The sequence below is a fragment of the Thunnus thynnus genome, chromosome 19 (assembly GCF_963924715.1).
Source record: "Thunnus thynnus chromosome 19, fThuThy2.1, whole genome shotgun sequence".
Taxonomy (NCBI): domain Eukaryota; kingdom Metazoa; phylum Chordata; class Actinopteri; order Scombriformes; family Scombridae; genus Thunnus; species Thunnus thynnus.
The window spans coordinates 10,732,880-10,752,749 of NC_089535.1; the positions used below are offsets into that span (position 1 = coordinate 10,732,880).

Sequence of the window (19,870 nt, forward strand, 5' to 3'; positions counted from 1 at the left end):
CAGATTAACCTGCTGGAGGGCCTGGGGTAAAATTGAGTAGCAGGGCTCCTATTAACCCCTTCTTCTCACTAAGTGTCAGACATGTGTGGCGATTATAAAATTCAACATTAATGTAGCAAAAGACAACATGTAAGCACAGTATGAGCTGAAATAATATAAATTTTGACACAGGGTCCCTGTTCAAGATAAGGCCTCAGGTGATAAAGCAGAACCCTCCCTAAGGCCCCTATCATGTCTGTTGATATTGAATTTAAAACGTGCAATTAATGAAATTCAAGTTGTTTGTGTCACTTATTTAGCTATGGAGATGTAGGGTTGGATGAGTGGGTGTTTATAGGCTTAAAATGTCCGAAGAAATGTCTTACAACAATATGTTGGATACAAATATTAATTTAAAAAAAGTGTATAAATATCTCTCCTTAAATTTAATGAATAAGGAGACCATGAAATAAACACATAAGAAATAATTGTTTAATAATTTTAACAAGTGGATTATAATTATTTCACAATTACCTGATTTACTTAAAACGTATAAAATAGTTTGAATTAAGTCTTAAAATAAGAAAAATATATGTATTTATTTTAGTTATATCTATATGTGTTTTTTATGTTTCAGTATTGAATATCTGTTGATGTATTTAATCACTTATTTAGTTATTTATTGCAGTGTATATTGAAATAAAAGACATTATAGTTTTATCATGTTTTTTTTTCTATCCAAACTTTATTAACGAAATCGCATATAACAAAACAACATAACCAGAGAACAAAACATGAATAACAGATTAATAATACGAAAATAGAAAGAGCATAAACGTATGAATAGTAAAAAATAGATTTTAATGACATAACATAACATAATATTTAGAAAATAGAATAAAAGAAAAGAAAAAAAGGCGTAGTTGTCTCCGTTGAAGCACTTCCGGGTCAGTGTGACCTTTCTTCAGCTCTGCCGCTGCCTCCGCCATCCTTCTCTCTCCGCTCCGGGAGCAGGACAGACCCCGTAGGACACCGACATGCTGTCAGTACGCGTTGCAGCGGCCCTAGCCCGCACTCTGCCTCGACGGGCTGGATATGTAAGCAAAGCTGACTTGTTAGACTTTCGATTTTTTGATAATTTTGCTCAGAAAATGTGTCTTTTATTGACCTGAAAAACCGCGGCGGAGTTGTGCATGCGCACGTCTTTTAGCAGCGGAGGACACCGGGCCCTTCACTAAGCTAGTTCTCCCTCTGTTGTAGCAGACAGACAGCAACAAACCACCTTCAGGATTGCGCAGTACACTATTTAAGCGATTAGCTGTATGTGTTATGTTGTTAAAACACTGTCATTGGATATGAACACGCTAAAATGCAGAAATGACCAATGTAATTTGGCATTGAAGGTCATGTTTGTGTCACTCCGCATGCTGACTTGTCACTGAAATTGCATTTGTGTGGCTAAACTTGGCGTAGTTGTTCATGCATATGGAGAGGAATTAGGCTTTTTTTTTCTTTTTTCAAATAAGGTTACTGTTCTGTGTAGTAAATGTCATTGGTGAGACTGTCCTGTGACTCTGCAGACTGCATGACCTGAGGCCTTTCTCAAATGTTGTCATATTTGGGAAGAAGTCTCAAGTCATGTTGCAGAAATATGGATGTCCTAATACAGATTTCAGGGGCTAATGGTTATTATTAATGTCATGTGCTGGAAACTAGGGCTGCAACTAATGATCATTTTCATTATCGATTGATCAGTTTATTGTTTTCTCAATTAATTGAATAGTTATTTGGTTCATAAAATGTGAGAAAATTGTGAAAAATATAGATCTGTTTCCCAAAGCCTAAGGAGAAATCCTTAAATGTCCTCTCTAGTCGTGTCCAATAGTCCGCAACCAAAAGATATTCAGTTTACTGCCATAGAAGACTAATGAAACCAGAAAACCATTTTAGAAACTCGAACCAGAGAATCAATTATCCAAAATGCTAATCTTTGCAGCTCTAGTGGAAGCTCATATCTACTCTATTATTGGCTTAGCTGCAGTTTTTATCTCTCTCATGTATCACCATTACATTTTAAGTCTCAGAAGTTAACAGGTTCTCTGAGGAAAAAAAAAAAAGATACAGCAATATCTGAAAACCCCTGAAGGTCATTTAACAACATAAGCTGCTGAAGGTATTTACAAAATCCACAAAACTCATATAACAATCTGGAAGAAGAAATATTTTGTCTGCTGCAGAAGGAAAAATAATTATCATGCTGTACAAATTAAGTAAAGACATATATCATTACTTAATTTTTACTGGATTTTTGTTTTGAATAGGTAACGGCTTGGGAAACAGGCTAAAAATATTTCTCTTGTGCAGCAAACAATATATTTTAATCTGTATTATTATAAAAAAGTAAAAAAAATATCTGAAGATCAACTGAAGCAAATGATTTTCTGAATTTTTCAAACATCACTGGGTATTTATTTTTAAGAGAAGTGGATGATACCTCTGTGCAATGGATATACATGAGAGGCACAAACTGGGGCTGTAATTGGCGTCGCCTTTTAAGTACTTTGACAGTCACCTGTTAAGCCAATAACAAATATTTATTTTGTTACATTTTCATCTAATCGCTGTATTTGGACCATTTTCACTATCAGCAGTGTTGACATGATGTTAGACACATAGAAACATTCAACAGCACCACAAACTACAGCCTCAAAATGACCATGAAGTTGAATTAACACCTTTCTCAAACAGTTTCCACAAAAACTGAACATCATAATCTTCATGAAGGCAGGATTTATTGTGTAAGAGATTGCATTAGTTTTAACTAATTTTAACACCTAACAATTGTAGCTACTGAGTATATTTTGGATTCAGCTGATTTTTTTTAAGTGAGTTTAAGTGTTTGAATCAAAAAGGCTACTCTTACTTGTACTGGATAAAACTGATTTTTTTTTACTCCTTATTGTCTTAAAGGTATCCAAGAATGTTGCTGCAGCATGTGTAGCAGCCAAGAATCTACACACCACCCGTCCATGGCTGCAGAAAACTGGTCAGTGTTTTGGAAAACTTTTATTGGCCACTTAGGAAATAAATTCACAAAGTTTTTTTTTTTTTTTTAATTAATGGAGATTACTTAATAAACCCTTTTTATATACATTAAAGGCACCGCCGAGGTGTCTTCCATTCTGGAGGAGAAGATCATGGGAGCTGACACCAGTGCTGACTTGGAAGAGACTGGTCGTGTGCTGTCCATCGGTGATGGTATTGCCAGAGTGTACGGTCTCAGGAACGTGCAGGCTGAGGAGATGGTGGAGTTCTCCTCTGGTCTCAAGGTGAGGCTGATGATGTGACACTTAGATCCCGATCTTTTCCTCAATGTATTGATGCTGCAGCTTGGATATTAAGAGAAGGATTATTAAATGTTATTGTGTAGTGCCTGTGTGTGAATACACTGTATAAAGAAGTGTTGCTAGAACAGAGGATTCTACAAATTTTTGGTACATGTATCTAGAATTACAGCACAGTAACATTACACTGTAAACTAGAGGGAAAAGATGTGCTAACTGTTTGTTGTCTCTACTTTTCTCCAGGGTATGTCTCTGAACTTGGAGCCTGACAATGTTGGTGTTGTGGTGTTCGGTAACGACAAGCTGATCAAGGAGGGCGACATTGTCAAGAGAACAGGTGCCATTGTAGATGTGCCTGTTGGCGAAGAGCTCCTGGGCCGCGTTGTCGATGCTCTGGGAAATGCCATCGATGGAAAGGTAAATAATAATGAGGATAGGAATAAGAATAACATTTATTTATATAACACAACCCACGCTTAAAATGCAACACAAAGTGCCTTACATAAAAGCAAATAATCATGACATTTACAATAAAACAAAAGGTATGAGGTTAAAATTTAAAAGATTAGATAAGATAATATAATTGCTAGGTAAAACCACTTAAGGAGAAAGCAATGTTAAAAAGATGAGTCTTAAGATTTTGTTTTGAAGTGTTTTAGGTAATCCCTCAGTCAGATAGTGGTTTAGAGGCACAACAAACAAAAGCTGTGCATTTTAGTTTCAGCCTCAGGAACAATCAACAGGCTTGAGCCAGAGGATCTAAGGGATCTAGTAGACACCTATTACCCAGGGATAAGATGGGGCAAAGCCGTTCAATTATTTAAAAAGCAATAAAATAATCTTAAAATTGATTCTGTGGCAGACAGGTAAATAGACTAGGCAAAGATGTTAAAATAACATGTCCGGTCTTTGTCACAGTTCAGTATGAGCTGTAACTCATCGACAGCTTTCTTAGACACACCAGACAGATTACAGTAATCCCACTTGATAGAGAGAAAAGCATGTATTGACCTTTCTGTGTCTGCCTGGGAGAGAAATGGTCTGCCTCTAGCCTTAATTCTTAAATGATAAAAGGACACTGTAGTCACGTTCCACAGTCCAATGTGACACATCAAGTTTAGGTCAGGGTCAATGATGACACCGAGGTTTTTGAGCTATATATGGTGGTCAGTGCAAATGACTTTAGTTTCTGTCTCTTTTGCTCGAGTAACTTATCTCAGTTTTATCGTGATTCAGCTGTAAGAAGTTCTGAGTCATCCAGGCCTTTTTAAAGAAGTTTTTTTTTGTTTTTTTGCCTAATATGAGAAATAAATTGATAGCACACCTGATCTCTTTGGTCTTCCACTTTTTTTTCCCCACAGGGCCCCCTTGGCGCCAGCACCCGCAGGCGTGTGGGTCTGAAAGCCCCTGGTATCATCCCTCGTATCTCTGTGAGGGAGCCCATGCAGACTGGCATCAAAGCTGTGGACAGTTTAGTGCCCATCGGTCGTGGACAGCGTGAGCTCATCATCGGAGACAGGCAGACCGGGTAAGAGGATTCTGCTCAAAGTGAATACTTGAACACACTGCAGCATTTGATGCTATTTCTATTTCCACTCAAATTCTGTTACATCAGTTGAAGTGCTGGTGCTGATAAGGGACAAATAATCAATATTGCAATATATCAATTTCAAGCCTGTTAAAATATGTTATAACAGTCAGCCTTTTGTCACTTGGCTGTTTTTTTACTTTTGAGTACTGACACATGAACAAGCATTAGTGCATGTTAGATGATAAGAATCATATCTCATGCGGTTTGATGCATAATGTTTCATCACAGTTGTCTTATAATTCATTCAGCAGAATATTGGGTCCCAACATACAATTTAGAACCACTTATGTACAACATGGAAACAGTTTGTTGCTGTATCTTCTGTACTCAGTCATTAAATTTTGCTTTGCAGCAAAACCGCCATCGCCATCGACACAATCATCAACCAGAAGCGCTTCAACGAGGGAACCGATGAGAAGAAGAAGCTGTATTGCATCTACGTCGCTATCGGTCAGAAGAGATCCACAGTGGCTCAGCTGGTGAAGAGGCTGACTGATGCAGATGCCATGAAGTACACCATCGTGGTGTCTGCTACTGCCTCTGATGCTGCTCCACTGCAGTACCTGGCTCCCTACTCCGGCTGCTCCATGGGAGAGTACTTCAGAGACAACGGCAAGCACGCCCTGATCATTTATGACGATCTGTCCAAGCAGGTGAGTTTTATTTATATATATATATATATATATATATATATATATATATATATATATATATATATATATATATATATATATATATATATATATATATATATATATATATATATATATATATATATATATATATATATATATATATATTTTTTTTAAATGTAATCTGATGTTGGAGATTTCAACACAGGAATAAAACATTTTAAGAAAGTAGTCTAAGTCTGGAGATAAACTCTACCTCCCTCTTTCTGCAGGCTGTTGCCTACCGTCAGATGTCCCTGCTGCTCCGTCGTCCCCCCGGTCGTGAGGCCTACCCAGGAGACGTCTTCTACCTGCATTCCCGTCTGCTGGAGAGAGCTGCCAAGATGAACGACAACTTTGGCGGTGGCTCCCTCACTGCCCTCCCCGTCATTGAGACACAGGCTGGCGACGTGTCAGCCTACATTCCAACCAATGTCATCTCCATCACAGACGGACAGGTGATTGTGTGACTGGTTGTCTTGTTTCATTCTAAGAGAAATCCCGAACTAGTCACTGAATGCTTTTTTTTCTCTCTCTCTCTCTCTCTCAGATCTTCTTGGAGACTGAGCTGTTCTACAAGGGTATTCGTCCAGCCATCAACGTCGGTCTGTCTGTGTCCCGTGTCGGATCTGCTGCCCAGACCAGAGCCATGAAGCAGGTTAGTCCTGCTTGTCAGGCTTCAGTGGGACCATCTCACAGCTGTAAATATGATGAGAGTTATCAGTTCTGACATTTTCATTACTGTTAATCTTCAGGTGGCTGGTACCATGAAGCTGGAGCTGGCCCAGTACCGTGAGGTTGCTGCCTTTGCTCAGTTTGGTTCCGACTTGGACGCCGCCACTCAGCAGCTGCTGAACCGTGGTGTTCGTCTGACTGAGCTCCTCAAACAGGGACAGTACTGTAAGTATTCATTTGTGCTGACCACTCTTTCAGTAAATGCATCCATTCTACAGTCGTCTTACCTACAGTGACTGTATGCTCTTCATCTTTCAGCTCCCATGGCTATTGAAGAACAGGTAACAGTCATTTATGCCGGTGTGAGGGGACACCTGGACAAAATGGAACCAAGCAAGATCACCAAGTTTGAGAAGGCCTTCCTGCAGCACATTCTGAGCCAGCACCAAGACCTGCTGGCAGCTATTAAGTAAGTCAAAGAGCCTCTAGGAAACATGTTTGATTTTTGCAAACCAATTTATGTATGTATAAGTTTTGTAACCAATCTCTTCTTCATTGCAGGGCTGACGGCAAAATCTCTGAGGCATCTGATGCTAAGCTCAAGCAAATTGTGTTGACTTTCCTCTCCAGCTTTGAGTAATGTGATGGTTTTCGGTCTGTTTCCATGTTTGCATATTGCATCGTCGGTTATACTTTCTATGAACTTAAAAAAAAATTCAAGTGGCACTTGATCTTTAATGTACAGATATCTCTCAACAGAGAATAAAATATTCCAGCTAGTTGACTTAGTCGCCTTTTTGTTAATTTGCTCATTATCTGTTTCAACAGAACATATCAACAGAACATATTAGGCAATTTACACATCAACACTAAGCTGTAACAGTCTCCCATCACGAGTTGTTATTCCTACTGATCATCAAGCACAGGAACTATATTTAAACCAGTGCTGATATCTAATACACAGAAACACCTCTGAACTATTTCATTTCTTAAAATCCTGCCCCTTACAGTCAAGAAGCAGATGATGGTTTGCTTCTGTTTTAGTTGCTGTATCATTAGTGCCTTTTTATGGAAGCAAATTCATCAAAACCAAAAACTGTTTTCAGTTGTATACACACGGTCATTGACCGTGAGCAATGGACCATATTTATTTTAAGAAACTTTTAAATCATGACCCATTCACTGTCTGAGGTCATTCTTAAACCCTCACAACAACTTGCAAATCAGTTAATTATTTTGTGCTTGTCCAGAAATGGTTGAAATTAACAGACTTGTGAGAAACTTATCTGGGCTTTACAAATTAAATCTCACATGTACGTAAAGGCTATAATACATTTGGGTTAAGATGACAAACCTATGTCATATTCAGCTGATCATATTAGAGCTGCAATGATGTGTCGATGGACAGATTATCTAACAATCAAATCATTAAGTCCTTTTTAAAATTGCCAAACTTTAGCTCCTCAAATGTGATGATTTAATGTTTTTATTTGTCATAAATGATAGTTAAGATTATTAATATTTGGATCTTGGACTGTGGGTAGAACAAAAGATATATATGAAGGATATCTCCTTTGACTCTGGGGAGTTAGCCGATCACACACCCAGCTGGAGCCCTCGAGTGTTTCCTTTCTCAGTATTGTATTGTGGTTTGGATACAAGTTTACAGTATAGGCTCAGTATCTTCTCTGTGTGTACGGATTAAAACTACAATGCAAACCATAAGTGACAGGGAGTAACTCACAAAAATCATCTAAAAATGTCATTTAGATGTATTAAACCTTAAAAACCTGTTTGATTCAGGCTTTCATGGCATTTTTTATAAAGAGAAATATTTCCTGAACCTGCAAAATGTGTTGCTGCAATTTTCACTGTCCTGTGAGGCCTTTAGGCTCTGTACTGACTGAACCCTGGTTTTTGTTTAAACGGTCTTAAAATCTAATTAACCTTGTGTGACAATAACTTAATTGATTTCACTGGAAAGATAAAAGTAATCAAGAACTTTATTAAATTCTAAATTAGTCTTTATTGGTCAGAGTGAATTGAAACGTTTCAAACAATAGCAGTGAATAACTCGATGTGAATGTTTATGAAATCCAGAACTGGCTCAACAGCTCTGGTGTTATGAAGTAGTGACTATATTTAACATGAACATATGTGAAGAGTGCACAGTAAATATTTAACAATACTTTTAAGTGAAACGTGCGTCGTAAATATTCTTCAATATGAACAAATTCTGTGTCGGGGTGCATTCATCATCAAAACATGTAAATTTAAATTAGTGTCAAATCATAGTGATGACTAGTGAGAGAAAACAAATGTGTCTTTCCAAAAACAAAAAAACATTTTATTTAAATAGAAATAAATAAATATATAAATAGTAAAAAAAATAAATATTAAAACTACTAATAATGCTGACAGCTGGGACATTTTACACCCAGTACTGTTTGGTGTGCATCACAGGTCTGTGGTGTTTATGTTTGGGTACATTATTCTGTTTGACGTAGCAGGGGTCATAATAATCCCACTCCAAAGCAGAAGCCAGTACACCGTTGGACAAACCGTCACTGTCTGCTGACAAAATCCGCAGGGAGACACCTGAAAATAAATCGTGTATATTTAAAAAAAAAAAAAAAAAGTGTTTAAGTAAAGCAATAACCAGTGCAAATTTGAAACCTCCCTCACCGTCCTTCAGTCTGCTTATGATTGAGTTGCCTCATGCTTCCAGTAATTACAATAGCAATGCAAAACAAGACGTTTTTACAAATCACTTTGAATTACAGATTAATTTATGTATTGCAGATGACAAAAGATTTCACTAACTGTATAGAAAAAAACTTAAATAGGTATTACATTGCTGTACTCCACTGGATATGTTCTCTTCATTATTCCCGGCTATAATAACACTGAAAGCACACAAGACTGTCTTAACATGCGGACTTTTGCATATTTATTGCCTATAAACAAGCAGATTGAAATGATTCACACTGATCTCATTCAACATAAAAATATACCACCCAAATCATTCAGATTAGAGATGCAACCAACAATTATTTTCATTATCAGTTAATCGTTTGGTCTATAAATGTCACATGATTCTGAATGATCCGACTGAGAGTCCACAACTTAAAGATTTTTACTTTTATATCCTCACAACAAACAGCAAATCCTCACATCTAAGAAGTTGGGACCAAAGAATGTTTGACATTTTTAGTTTATAGTTTAGTTTAATTTTCTGACTATCGACTAATTGTTGCAACTGTAATTTAGATATATATGTATTGCATTAAGGGTCTGTAAATATCTGATTGAGCCAAATTTGCAATCAGTTCTCACCCTGTCCTCCACAAACTAATGCATTTCTTATAACTTCTTTGCATACTTATAACTTGTTTCTGCAAGATTTAATTCAGAAATCAAGATAATTTATATTTCTCAGTGGTGAGATTCTGTGTGAGCATTCAAGGTGAAACAAACACTCTCTCCTGTCACCCTTTTTCTCAAAATTAAAGCATTTCTCCAAGCAAGGCAATGATGTCTGGGGTGATAGACGTTTACAGTCAACATCAGTTCTTAATGGTCATATTAATCACAGCGCAGCTGAAGGAGTCTGAAACGTACCTGCACTTGCACCGAAGTCGCTGTCCAGTCCAGGACCTACTGCAGATGTGTTCAGGCAGGACACCTCTGAAGGCGGGTTGGTGTACTCGCATGCCATGTCTATTTTGTCAAACACATGCACCGCAGCGCCCGGGTTCACATCTGTCAGCATCTGGTAGGTACTGCTCCGACGAATATGACCCACATGTTCTGTCTCCTGCTGTGAGTGAAGGATAAAATACAGACCTCACATTAAAAACAAGTTGATTTCAGTCTGACAGTTTTGTTGCTCACTAATCCTTATTACTGATTAATATAACATCATATTGAATGGTGGGACAAGAGCAGGCATGTAATAAAAGCTTTTACATTTGCTGCTCTGTGTTTTCTAGCATTTCCTACGAACATCCTGCAGTGTACAGGACGTGGGTTTTATTTTTCCCTTTTGTTTGGATATAATCCACACAAGAATACAAGGTGATTAGTATAAGCATTGGCAGCTACCACACCAGAACAGATACCACCTAAGGAAACACAACATTAGAGAAGCTCATTGAACAAACTGACTGACATGTAATCTCTGAAAACAGTAAGAAGAGCCTCTACACTAAAGATCAGAGGGTTATAGAGATAAATGTCACATGAATATATTGTGCGAGGGAGTCAAATATATGAAAATGATGCTTAATTGGGACCTTTACACATCAAGCAAGGTGTAACTGACTTGAATCAAAATCAGATAACGCTTTATTTTACACATCCTTTCATTCTGTACTAATTTCCTGAGTAATTTGCAGGTATTTAACAGACATTTTACAGAGAGGCTGCTGTAATTTGGTACAAAATATAAGAAAAAACAGAAAAAAGTGTGAAATAGGTTTAGTTAGTAAGTGCTGATTCATTCTTAATAAATTCTTCATAAATTAGACCTTTATGAATTATTTAACTGGCAGGAAATACTTTGTTTTCATGTGTAGTTTTATGTGTCAAACTAAATATTAGTAATATTATGTACTACCAAACTACATAACCCCTTTTAAAGATATGTCCTAAGAATAAACAGTTACACAGCAGCTACTTTTAGGAAATTACTGAAAAAACCTAATATGCAAATATACAGTTACAGTTAAAGAATTGTCAAGAGTCTGAACCCAAATATATTGAAAGGGTACTCACCAAGTAAACCAACTTAACACTTTTTTTCTGTTTTTTCCTTTGTACCAAATTGCACCACACTTTCCGGAAAATGTCCTAAAAATTGACCATTAAATACCAGCAAATTGCTCGATTCAATTACTCAAATACAATTTTCAGGAAATTTGTATAGAATTAAGGGACGTGTAAAACAACAATATGATGAAATATTTCTATATTGTGTTGACAAACTTATAGTAACTAACTTTTGATTAATTGTTTTGTGTATAAAATGTCAGAAAATAATGAAATTCTTTCTTAGAGTCTTCATGTCTTGTTTTATACGATCAACAGTCCAAATATCTGAATATTCAGTTTACAGTCTTGTTTGACACAGATCCTCTGCAACCAGCAAATTATTAATTTTTTTTTGCGTCTTTGCTTTAAAAAATTGCTAATGATTAATTTTATGCCCACTGATTAATTGATTAATCGACAAATCATTGCAGGGCTACAAATTTGTACATATAAATACAGGTCAAGCAGTGAGTGAGAATCAAAGTGTAGGCTATATTCTTGTTTCAGTATGTAAAAATATCATTTTTAACATCTTTAAACACAAAACCTCAGGTTCACTGAAGTCTGAGTACATTTTCTGTATTTGCATCACTACCCTAAGCATTGTCAAAGTATGTATATATTTTGGACCATAGGGCAGCATTACATGTCTTTTTAGACCGTTTCCTACAAGTTTTTGAATAATTGCCCACCAATTAAAGCCTCTACCACTACTACTAAAAACAAACTTCTAAATGTCCCTTTACTCATTTGTCCCCTGCCTGGATATTTTAGTTACTGAATAAGTTAATGAGCCCTGCAGAGGACCACTCACCGTGGGAGAGTTGGGCGGAACAAGGTTCACTCTGGTTTCAGCCTCTGAGTCACTGGACTGCGGTAAGACTGGTGCGCTCTTACACCAGTCCGCTCTGCTGATGCTGCATCTCCGTGACCCGGAGGGCAGGTCGAGTCTTGGGGTGAAACCAGCCGCGGAGGAAGTGGCCCGGATGGTACTCGGCGCCCTTAGAGACCCTGAGCCGGTGGCACCATCTGGCCTCAAGAGCCGGATCCTGTGATCCATCCCGGCCCTCTCCCTGGATGAAGCTCTGGAAGAGGTGACAGGATGGGGCAGGACGGGGTCCGACAGAGACATGTAAGCTCTCCTCCCGTCCTGCATCGGGGGGAAGGCCACATCGGACACTCTTCTGACTCTCTGCAGGGTGGACTGCAGAAGCATCTCCTCTGTGTCCTCTCGCTTCGGTCTGCTGTTCTTCTTTGACAGGATCAGTAACTTGTAACCCAGAAACAGGCAGTTCAGCAGAAGCAGAATAACCACGCAGGGTATGAGCAAAAGCACCACTAAAGTCAGGTTTGTCACAGGGTAACCTTCAGTCAGATGTGATGGCGTGGTCTGACCTACTTGCGACATTTCATCCCAGAAGATATAAAGGGGGAATTTTAGAGAATTGCTGATCTCAGTTGAGATTTCACGTTGTCTCTTTGCGCACAGGTGGTTTGATGTGTCAATCAATGTGGACTACTTTGTGTTTGATAGTGTGTTTTTTCTTCTAATAGAAAAGTGTCAACCTCCACCTCAAATATACACAGTCTGCAAGTGTGAACGTTGTCTTTTATCACTTTTATCTTCATCATTGCAGACTGAAACTGTCAAGAGTTATCAAAGCAAAGATCTGAGACGTCTGTGCAGCGGCGCACTCAGTTGGCAGGTAAATTTCAGATCAACAGGTGTGTCCTATTATTTTGCAAGATGATTCGCGTTGTCATAGCAACCAATCACCGCCAGATGGCAGCAGTTGGCCCCTGTGACGCCTGCATCACTGCATCCAAAATGCCGCGTTCAGGTCACGTCCTCCGAATGGGGAGAATGGGTTTTGTTCCCATAGTAACTACTGAAGGAATAAAATGATAAAAAAAGAGATCATATTTCTGATTAAAAAAAACAAGGTTAACCCTAAAGGGGCTTATGCTCAAATTGAGAGTACTGTATGGAAAAGAGCATTTGAATTCTGTATAAACATAGCCTAGATGTACTTTTTGCAAGACAGAGGAGTCATTAATACATTAATTCTATAATGTGAATTTTCCCTGAAGTTTTGTAAACATTTGGAGAAATATTTAGAGGATATACTATAGTTTATATTATACAGCTAAGAAATATAGACATTGTTGCTTATTTTGATTGTAATTCCTCCCTTCCAAAAGATAAATGTTCTTTTATTAGGCAGATTTCACATACATAAATTGAAAATTTCCAAATTTAATCCAAATCTTTTTTGTTTGAATTGTCTTATTACAAAGATACACTGAAACCAGTTACCTCCAGGCACATGGGAAAAGCACTGCCAAGCATCACATAAAGTTGCTGCAGTAGCATATTATTCTTTTTTAAAAAAATTTATTTTAATTTATTTCCAAGCTGATATGTCTGAGTTTTTGTATGTATAAAGCTTAAAAATACCTTGGAGATCTTCATGCTCTGAATTATGATGTTATGGACTACAATGTCTGAGTTTTGCAGTCCACTATAAGTGTTTACACACTCCTGCAAAAAACATGTTTATCACAAAGAAGAGCGGAGAACACAAGTTCAAATTCTATGTTTTTCTTTATGTTTCATGCTTCTAAATATATATGGTAATAATACATCAACAGCTGGCTCATTGCAGAATATGTACAAACATTTCAAATAATTCAATAGAACATTTGACAGATGAATCTCTCTTAGAGACAATGTTTTTGCCTTTTGCACACAAAGTAGATCTTTGTACACAAGTACATTTTGCTATTGTAATAAATCAATGCAAAAGTCAGTCATATGAACACCATATAACTATAATAAAGTTGTTTTTTTTTTTTAATGTTTCTACCATTCAGGTTTAAGGAAGTCTATACAGACTTGAATAGCACACTGATATCCTGCTATATGTATGCAAGTATAACAGTACAGATAACCTTTTCATTCAAGACAAAAGGCTTTTGAGTCAATGGATGCCCTCAGATACCAAAGACCCCATTCATCAGTTCTGAACTCACTGCTCATGTGGCATCATAGTTGTTGTGCATTATGCCTAAAGTGCGTACATCTGCAGAAAGTCCCATCTGAACTACAACTCACTTCATTGCTGCTTGCCATCTTCCAAACACAATAAGAGGTTGTGATTGGTTGTGATATTAGCACCTCGGGCAAGGCTGTGTTTGTAAACTGATAACAACATACACGCATGGTGAAGCTGTGTCAATCAGGTTATTGAAGCAGACTAGCACTGGGCCAGGCTGTGCTTAATGATCTCGCGAGACTGGGGTGGGATCCTGTCGGGGAAGAGCACCTGGAACTCCACCACCAAGTCGCCCCGCTGGGATGGGCTCTTGGGAAACGGCAGACCCTCGCCCCTTAGCCGCCGAACAGCACCGGGTTTAATAACATCACTGCATGGTAGAGGCATCATCCGGTTGTCAAGTGTGGGGACGTTAACTGTGCAGCCACACAGAGCCTGGAAGACAAAAAAGGGAGATAAAGTTAGTTCTGTAGACCTGTTATATTTAGGTACAAGTAGGTATGCGTACTGAGTGGCCTCGTTATGACTGGAATGAAGTGCACTTGGAACATAAAAATCAATTAAACGCTTGATCTTTGAAAGTGTCAAGTTACATAACAGCTAAATATGGAGCGTCTGTCTTTCTAAAAGCACAATGATTTTTTGTGTTACGCAACAAACCGGTGTTACAGATGTTATAATCTCAGCTCTATTTCCTGCCCGTGTGTGGGAGTCAAGTGCTTTAGCGACTGAAGGGAGCCATAGAAAGATGGAGGAGATCTTTTGAAATGCTGGTCTCTGTGACTGCTACGCTGCTAATCTGTGTGTGGGTTGGTAGAAGTGAGAGCCAGTGACAGAGCGAGCCAAGAAAGCTGCCTCTCTCTCTGCCTTGTAGAGGCGGAGGAGTCTGCAGCATACATAGTAGTTGAGAGGGTGAGTGAGGTGCGATTCGTGGGGGCAGTCAGCGCCAAGGCTAAATTTAGCTCATGCACTCTCTCACTCTGCAGGGGCTGATGAGGTAACGGAGGCGTTGGCAGGCTGCTGCTGCTGCTCTGTTAGCAGGGGGTCTGTCAGCCTATTCTCAGTTGTCCCCAAACAGAACATTGTGTTCTATCCTCAGAACTACAATCAAAGATATTACCTTCCCTGCATTTGGCAGAGATTGGAGCCTTATGTCTTACTGATGTCTTTCAGTAATCGATTTTCTGGCATTTAAGAGAAGGTATCATTGAACAGTTATGTAAAGGATAAGAAGTGGTGGATGCATTTGACCCTTTCTCTGAGTAGGTGTGAGTAGCAAAATGATATAGTATATCTACTTATCACTTATATCACTTATGTGTTTCATAATGTGCCATTCATTTGTGATTTTAGAGCCACAACAGGCCAGGATCTTTAACCCTGATAGACCTTTCAGCCTCATATGAATGCATTTATCCAACTCACCTCTTTGAGGGTGATCTTGGCCGTGTAGACAATGTTGGAGCCGTCTCTCTTGTACTGGTTATGCTCCTTGTCCCTGAGAATGAAGGTGATGTCTGCAGGGGTGTTGTTGGGTGTCTCGTCTCCCTCCCTTGGGAAGGTGATCTTGGTCCCCGCTTTCCAGCCTTTCTTCACCACCACGTTCAGCACCTTGTCTTCAGATCGCAGGCTGCGGCTGTCAGGGTTGAGGCGGCTACGGGTGATCTTCACGTGCTTGGTGCAGCCGTGCAACACCTCCTCTAAGGTCACCAGCAGGTCGTGCACCACTGCCTTGCCCTGCAGGCGCCTCTGGCCTCTTCGCAGCCCGCCTTCGCTGCTGGCGAATCCGCCCACGTGGCTAAAGGGGAACCGCCTGAAGGGGTTGAAGAGGTCGTCGTCACAGTCAAAGTCATTGCCAAAGAAAATGTCGAAGTGGTCAGAGCCATGGAAGAAGGAGGAGAAGGTGGCATGGGCATCACTGTGGAAATTATTGCGAAAAACGTTGCCTGGGCTCGCCATAGACATTCCAGTTTTAAGGCCTGAAAACACAGAAAACAAAAAGATAAGTTAACTTCCTGCAGAGTATCTTTTTTGATCTGATGCTTCTTTTTTAGTCTGATAATGATACTTCTTTCATGCATATTCTGCCTCTCCTTCTGGAAGGTTTACATTTACATCAGAAGAGTTATCAGGAAAACTCTTTCATTGCTCCTTGAATAATTTATCAGCCTCCCAGCTGTCTGTGCTGCACATGTTAGCTGGTTTCACGAGGGGTGGGAGTGTTTTAGTTCTGATCCCTCCACTGCACATCAGTATTTAGCCTCGATCATGGAATGAATAGTTAATGCACCAGTCACTGCCATGGTAATTAGCCAGATGGCAGTTATTTCTTAAGCTATTTTACACATGTAAATGAATTCCCATTTCTGTTCTTTGAATTGCAAAATTCCTTCACTCTCACCTTCTTCACCGAACTGGTCATATATGCTTCTCTTTTTGGGGTCAGTCAAGATCTCGTAGGCTTCTGCGATCTCTTTGAACTTGTCCTCTGCATCAGCATCACTGTTCTTGTCTGGGTGGAACTTCAGAGCCATCTTCCTGTAGGCCTTCTTGATCTCGTCTTCGTTGGAGTCAGGTGACACGCCCAGGACTTTGTAGAAGTCCTTGCCTGTGGGTTTGATGGACAGGCAGGGTGTGTCTTGCTCAGACCTGGTGCTTTCCTGCAGAAAAGAAGTGCAATCATGCATTAGACCATTTACTTGTCATATCTCCATTCATAAAAACTTATACAATATTGACAATGATACATGGACATTTCAAGTGTTATGTGCTGCAAAAAAGCCACAATGCTGCTGATGAATAACTAATGATAATGCAAATTCAAACTGCTGTACAGTATCTATTAATGTGCAGAATGTGTATTAATGTGCAGCCTCCAGCAAAGAAAATCTCTGGGAAAACACGCTTATGTCTGCATATCTCTGCTATGAATTTTAAAGGCTGATGCACAATACAACGTGAGAGAAGGGGGATGTCGTGTGAGGTGGAATCGTGAGGGGCAAAAGCCTTCCCCCAACAACCGAGATTCTCTGCAGCGATTGGCTGAACGCGAAACAGCAAGTTTTGCATTTGAATGAATGCACAGCAACAGAAATGAGGCATTAAAATCAGAGAGATGCCGGTACATTAAAGGTTTTTTTTTATTTCATCCCAGCAAGTCACAATTTACCTATATATGTATCTAAGTATAACATTTAAATACTCTGTCAGTGTCTTAAAATCACTAATGTGAGTATCTGATGATTTAATTGATGATTAAACGACTTAAACAGGTGAAAAGCTTGAAAAAAAAAACATTCATAAAAATGAGTCCAACTTACCGCTGATGATGATGATCCTGAGCTGTCACCTCTGTGCATAACTCGCACTTTGCACTTGACATTGACATTTTTGTGCTTCACTCCGAACTGGGTCCAGATGAGAACCATGATGGCTGTTTGAAAAGTTTGTGTGGCTACGTGTCGCTGTCCAGGCGCGCTGGTGCTGAAATGGCTCCGCTTTGGTCGGGCTACGGTTCGTCCTGTCTGAGCTCTCCTCGGCTCTCTAATAAATACTGCCGCGGCAGCTCCCTACTATACGCTCACCCACCCACGCAGCGTGACCGAGCTTTCCCCGGATCCGCCCATTTCCTCACGCGCGGCAGGGGATGCCGGTGTCCTCAGCTTGCTCGTCGAAAAGCCATTGGAGCTTCGCTGATGATCACGCGGATGTTGCAGCCTCCTTTTCCATCTCGAGACTTGTTTCCGGAGTTCTTGAAGGCAGAGCCGAGCAGACAGTCACGACACGGTACAGAGAGTCCTTTTTCTCAGACAGAACCGAAAATACAGACATGCAGATAAATGCTGCTGACTGCCCAGACAAACTCCAGACAGTCACCTGCCCAGCTGGCTGTCCTCAAATGACTTTTTATTTGACACCTGAACGTGAGCTCACGAGTTTTAAGGCTCTGTAACTTTGCAGTGGATGAGAGAATGCAGGGAATTGAGATTCTTGTTTCTTACTTTAGTGGGTTATTTAGATTTTTGATTGTGCTATGATGTAGCAAATTAAAACAGTCAAAGATATGAAAGAGCAGGCAGGTTACCCATATGACGCATTAGTATTCATATGGGGTTGACAATCCAATAAAATAACACACCTTTGTGAAATAATAATGGCCACATTAATCTGCTCGGGCATCATTTTTCTGTGTAGTTTTCTTTCCTTGAATCCACAGATTTGCTGAGTGTTAATTTGATAAAACAAACAAACAAAAAAACATAATATGGGGATATGCAACATATGAAGATTATTGAAATATCAATCAGGAAGACCATCTTTGTGCTTATTCTATTTATTTACACATTGCACTAAATTGTACTATTGTAAATTTCGCAAAGAACTTCAGTACAAAGTCAGGAGGTTGTGATATGTAGCACAACAATGCCCGTACATTCACAGTGGCGTCTGCTGTACAAGGAAAACGTGATCACTGTTATTAGTCTTTAGAGCCATTTCTAAACAAAAACTCTTTGTGGTGAAGGCACATGTCCCCCAGTGCAACAGTGTGGCTCACTAATGTGTTTTTAATAGTTTTTGGACAACAACAGAGAAATAAGATACATGAGGCTTTGGACAAACACACACAATACTTGTAAGTAGGATCAATTCATTGTTGCTTTGCTTTGAAATTGTCATATCCTTTAAGCCCCTCTTTCAATTAGTCTGGCCTGAATGAAATAAGAAAATATTTTTGTTAATAGGCCATTTTATGCATTTATTATAGAGTCAACAGTATAGAGATGAGAGGAAATGAGGGGAGAGAGAAATGGGGAATGATATGCAACAAAAGTCCAAGACTGAATTCAAACCAGGGATGCTTTGGCTTATGTTTGGTACTTTAAGCTCCTAAACAACCAGATTGCCCCTGAAGAAAGGTTTTAAAACTAGATTTTGGTACATGAGCCTTCCTCAAAACATGCAAGGTGATATGTTGGACCCAACTTAAGGCCCTTATCATGTTATTTCAAATGTCCAAAACAGCAGCACCACAAATTGCAATCCTAAAAAATGATTATTGGCCAACACTCTAAATGTGTCCAGGTTTATCTTCTGTAGCTGAAATAAATTTGACTGTTCCCTAAATGGAGCCTCACTGAAAAAGGTCAGTGCTTTACAGAGGTATTTATTCAATGGTTCTTTTACCCATTAGATTGTGCTGGTGAATATGTTATGGTGTCCACCCCCGTAGTTCAGCATAACAGTTGTGTAAGAAAATGCAAACCAATGTAAATGAGACACTTAACAGCTATCAGCAAACAGCTGTGGCTGGAACAGGCAGTTTCAAGTTATGTAACTGAATGTGTTAAAATCCTGGTGTTTGGTAAGTATTTGCATATCTTCCTCCTGTGAAAATTCTAGATATTAGAGACCCACATAATAATCCTGCAATAAAGGTGGCAAAAAGAAACTACAGGAAGAAAGCAACCCCAGAAGCATGGCAGGTCTAAGAACTATAGACAGATTACAAGACCGTCCCCCCCATTCCTTGTGAAGTGCTGATGTGTCTCTAGCGAGTGAGCTAAACATCTTTTATGCTTGCTTTGAGTCCGTCGGCAGCCAGCCAGTTGAAGCAGACGTTAATGGATGGGTGTGTGCACCTTTCACACCTATCACCCTTTCTGAGCATGACGTTAGGAGGGCTTTCAAGCGTGTAAACACCAGGTCAGCAGCAGGACCAGATGGTATCAGTGGGTGGGTCCT

The 19,870-nt window shown here is 39.3% G+C and overlaps 3 protein-coding genes across 4 annotated transcripts; 1 reads left to right on the forward strand and 2 right to left on the reverse strand.

Annotated features, from left to right (window-relative positions):
• The first annotated feature begins 919 nt into the window (after positions 1-919).
• Positions 920-7,044, forward strand: atp5fa1 (ATP synthase F1 subunit alpha). Its single transcript, XM_067573787.1, has 11 exons — positions 920-1,076; positions 2,950-3,025; positions 3,139-3,308; positions 3,567-3,740; positions 4,685-4,851; positions 5,267-5,567; positions 5,819-6,043; positions 6,136-6,243; positions 6,341-6,485; positions 6,579-6,729; positions 6,822-7,044. Exons 1-11 carry the CDS (start codon positions 1,017-1,019, stop codon positions 6,898-6,900), a joined length of 1,656 nt encoding a protein of 551 aa, XP_067429888.1. The 5' UTR covers positions 920-1,016; the 3' UTR covers positions 6,901-7,044.
• Positions 7,045-8,245: 1,201 nt separating this feature from the next.
• hwa (huluwa) lies at positions 8,246-12,827 on the reverse strand. Of its 2 annotated transcripts, none has more exons than XM_067573791.1 (3): positions 11,887-12,827; positions 9,882-10,077; positions 8,246-8,858 (listed from the first exon to the last, which is right to left on the reverse strand). In XM_067573791.1, the coding sequence occupies exons 1-3, from the start codon at positions 12,478-12,480 to the stop codon at positions 8,692-8,694; spliced, it is 957 nt and encodes a 318-aa protein (XP_067429892.1). In that variant the 5' UTR covers positions 12,481-12,827; the 3' UTR covers positions 8,246-8,691. The 2 variants fall into 2 exon arrangements, with proteins under 2 accessions (XP_067429892.1, XP_067429891.1); XM_067573790.1 differs by having other exon boundaries at positions 9,882-10,080; positions 11,887-12,816.
• Positions 12,828-13,658: 831 nt separating this feature from the next.
• zgc:122979 (uncharacterized protein LOC641576 homolog) lies at positions 13,659-18,385 on the reverse strand. The gene is made up of 4 exons (XM_067573789.1): positions 17,449-18,385; positions 16,530-16,788; positions 15,554-16,107; positions 13,659-14,563 (listed from the first exon to the last, which is right to left on the reverse strand). Exons 1-4 carry the CDS (start codon positions 17,554-17,556, stop codon positions 14,330-14,332), a joined length of 1,155 nt encoding a protein of 384 aa, XP_067429890.1. The 5' UTR covers positions 17,557-18,385; the 3' UTR covers positions 13,659-14,329.
• Between the last annotated feature and the right edge of the window lie 1,485 nt (positions 18,386-19,870).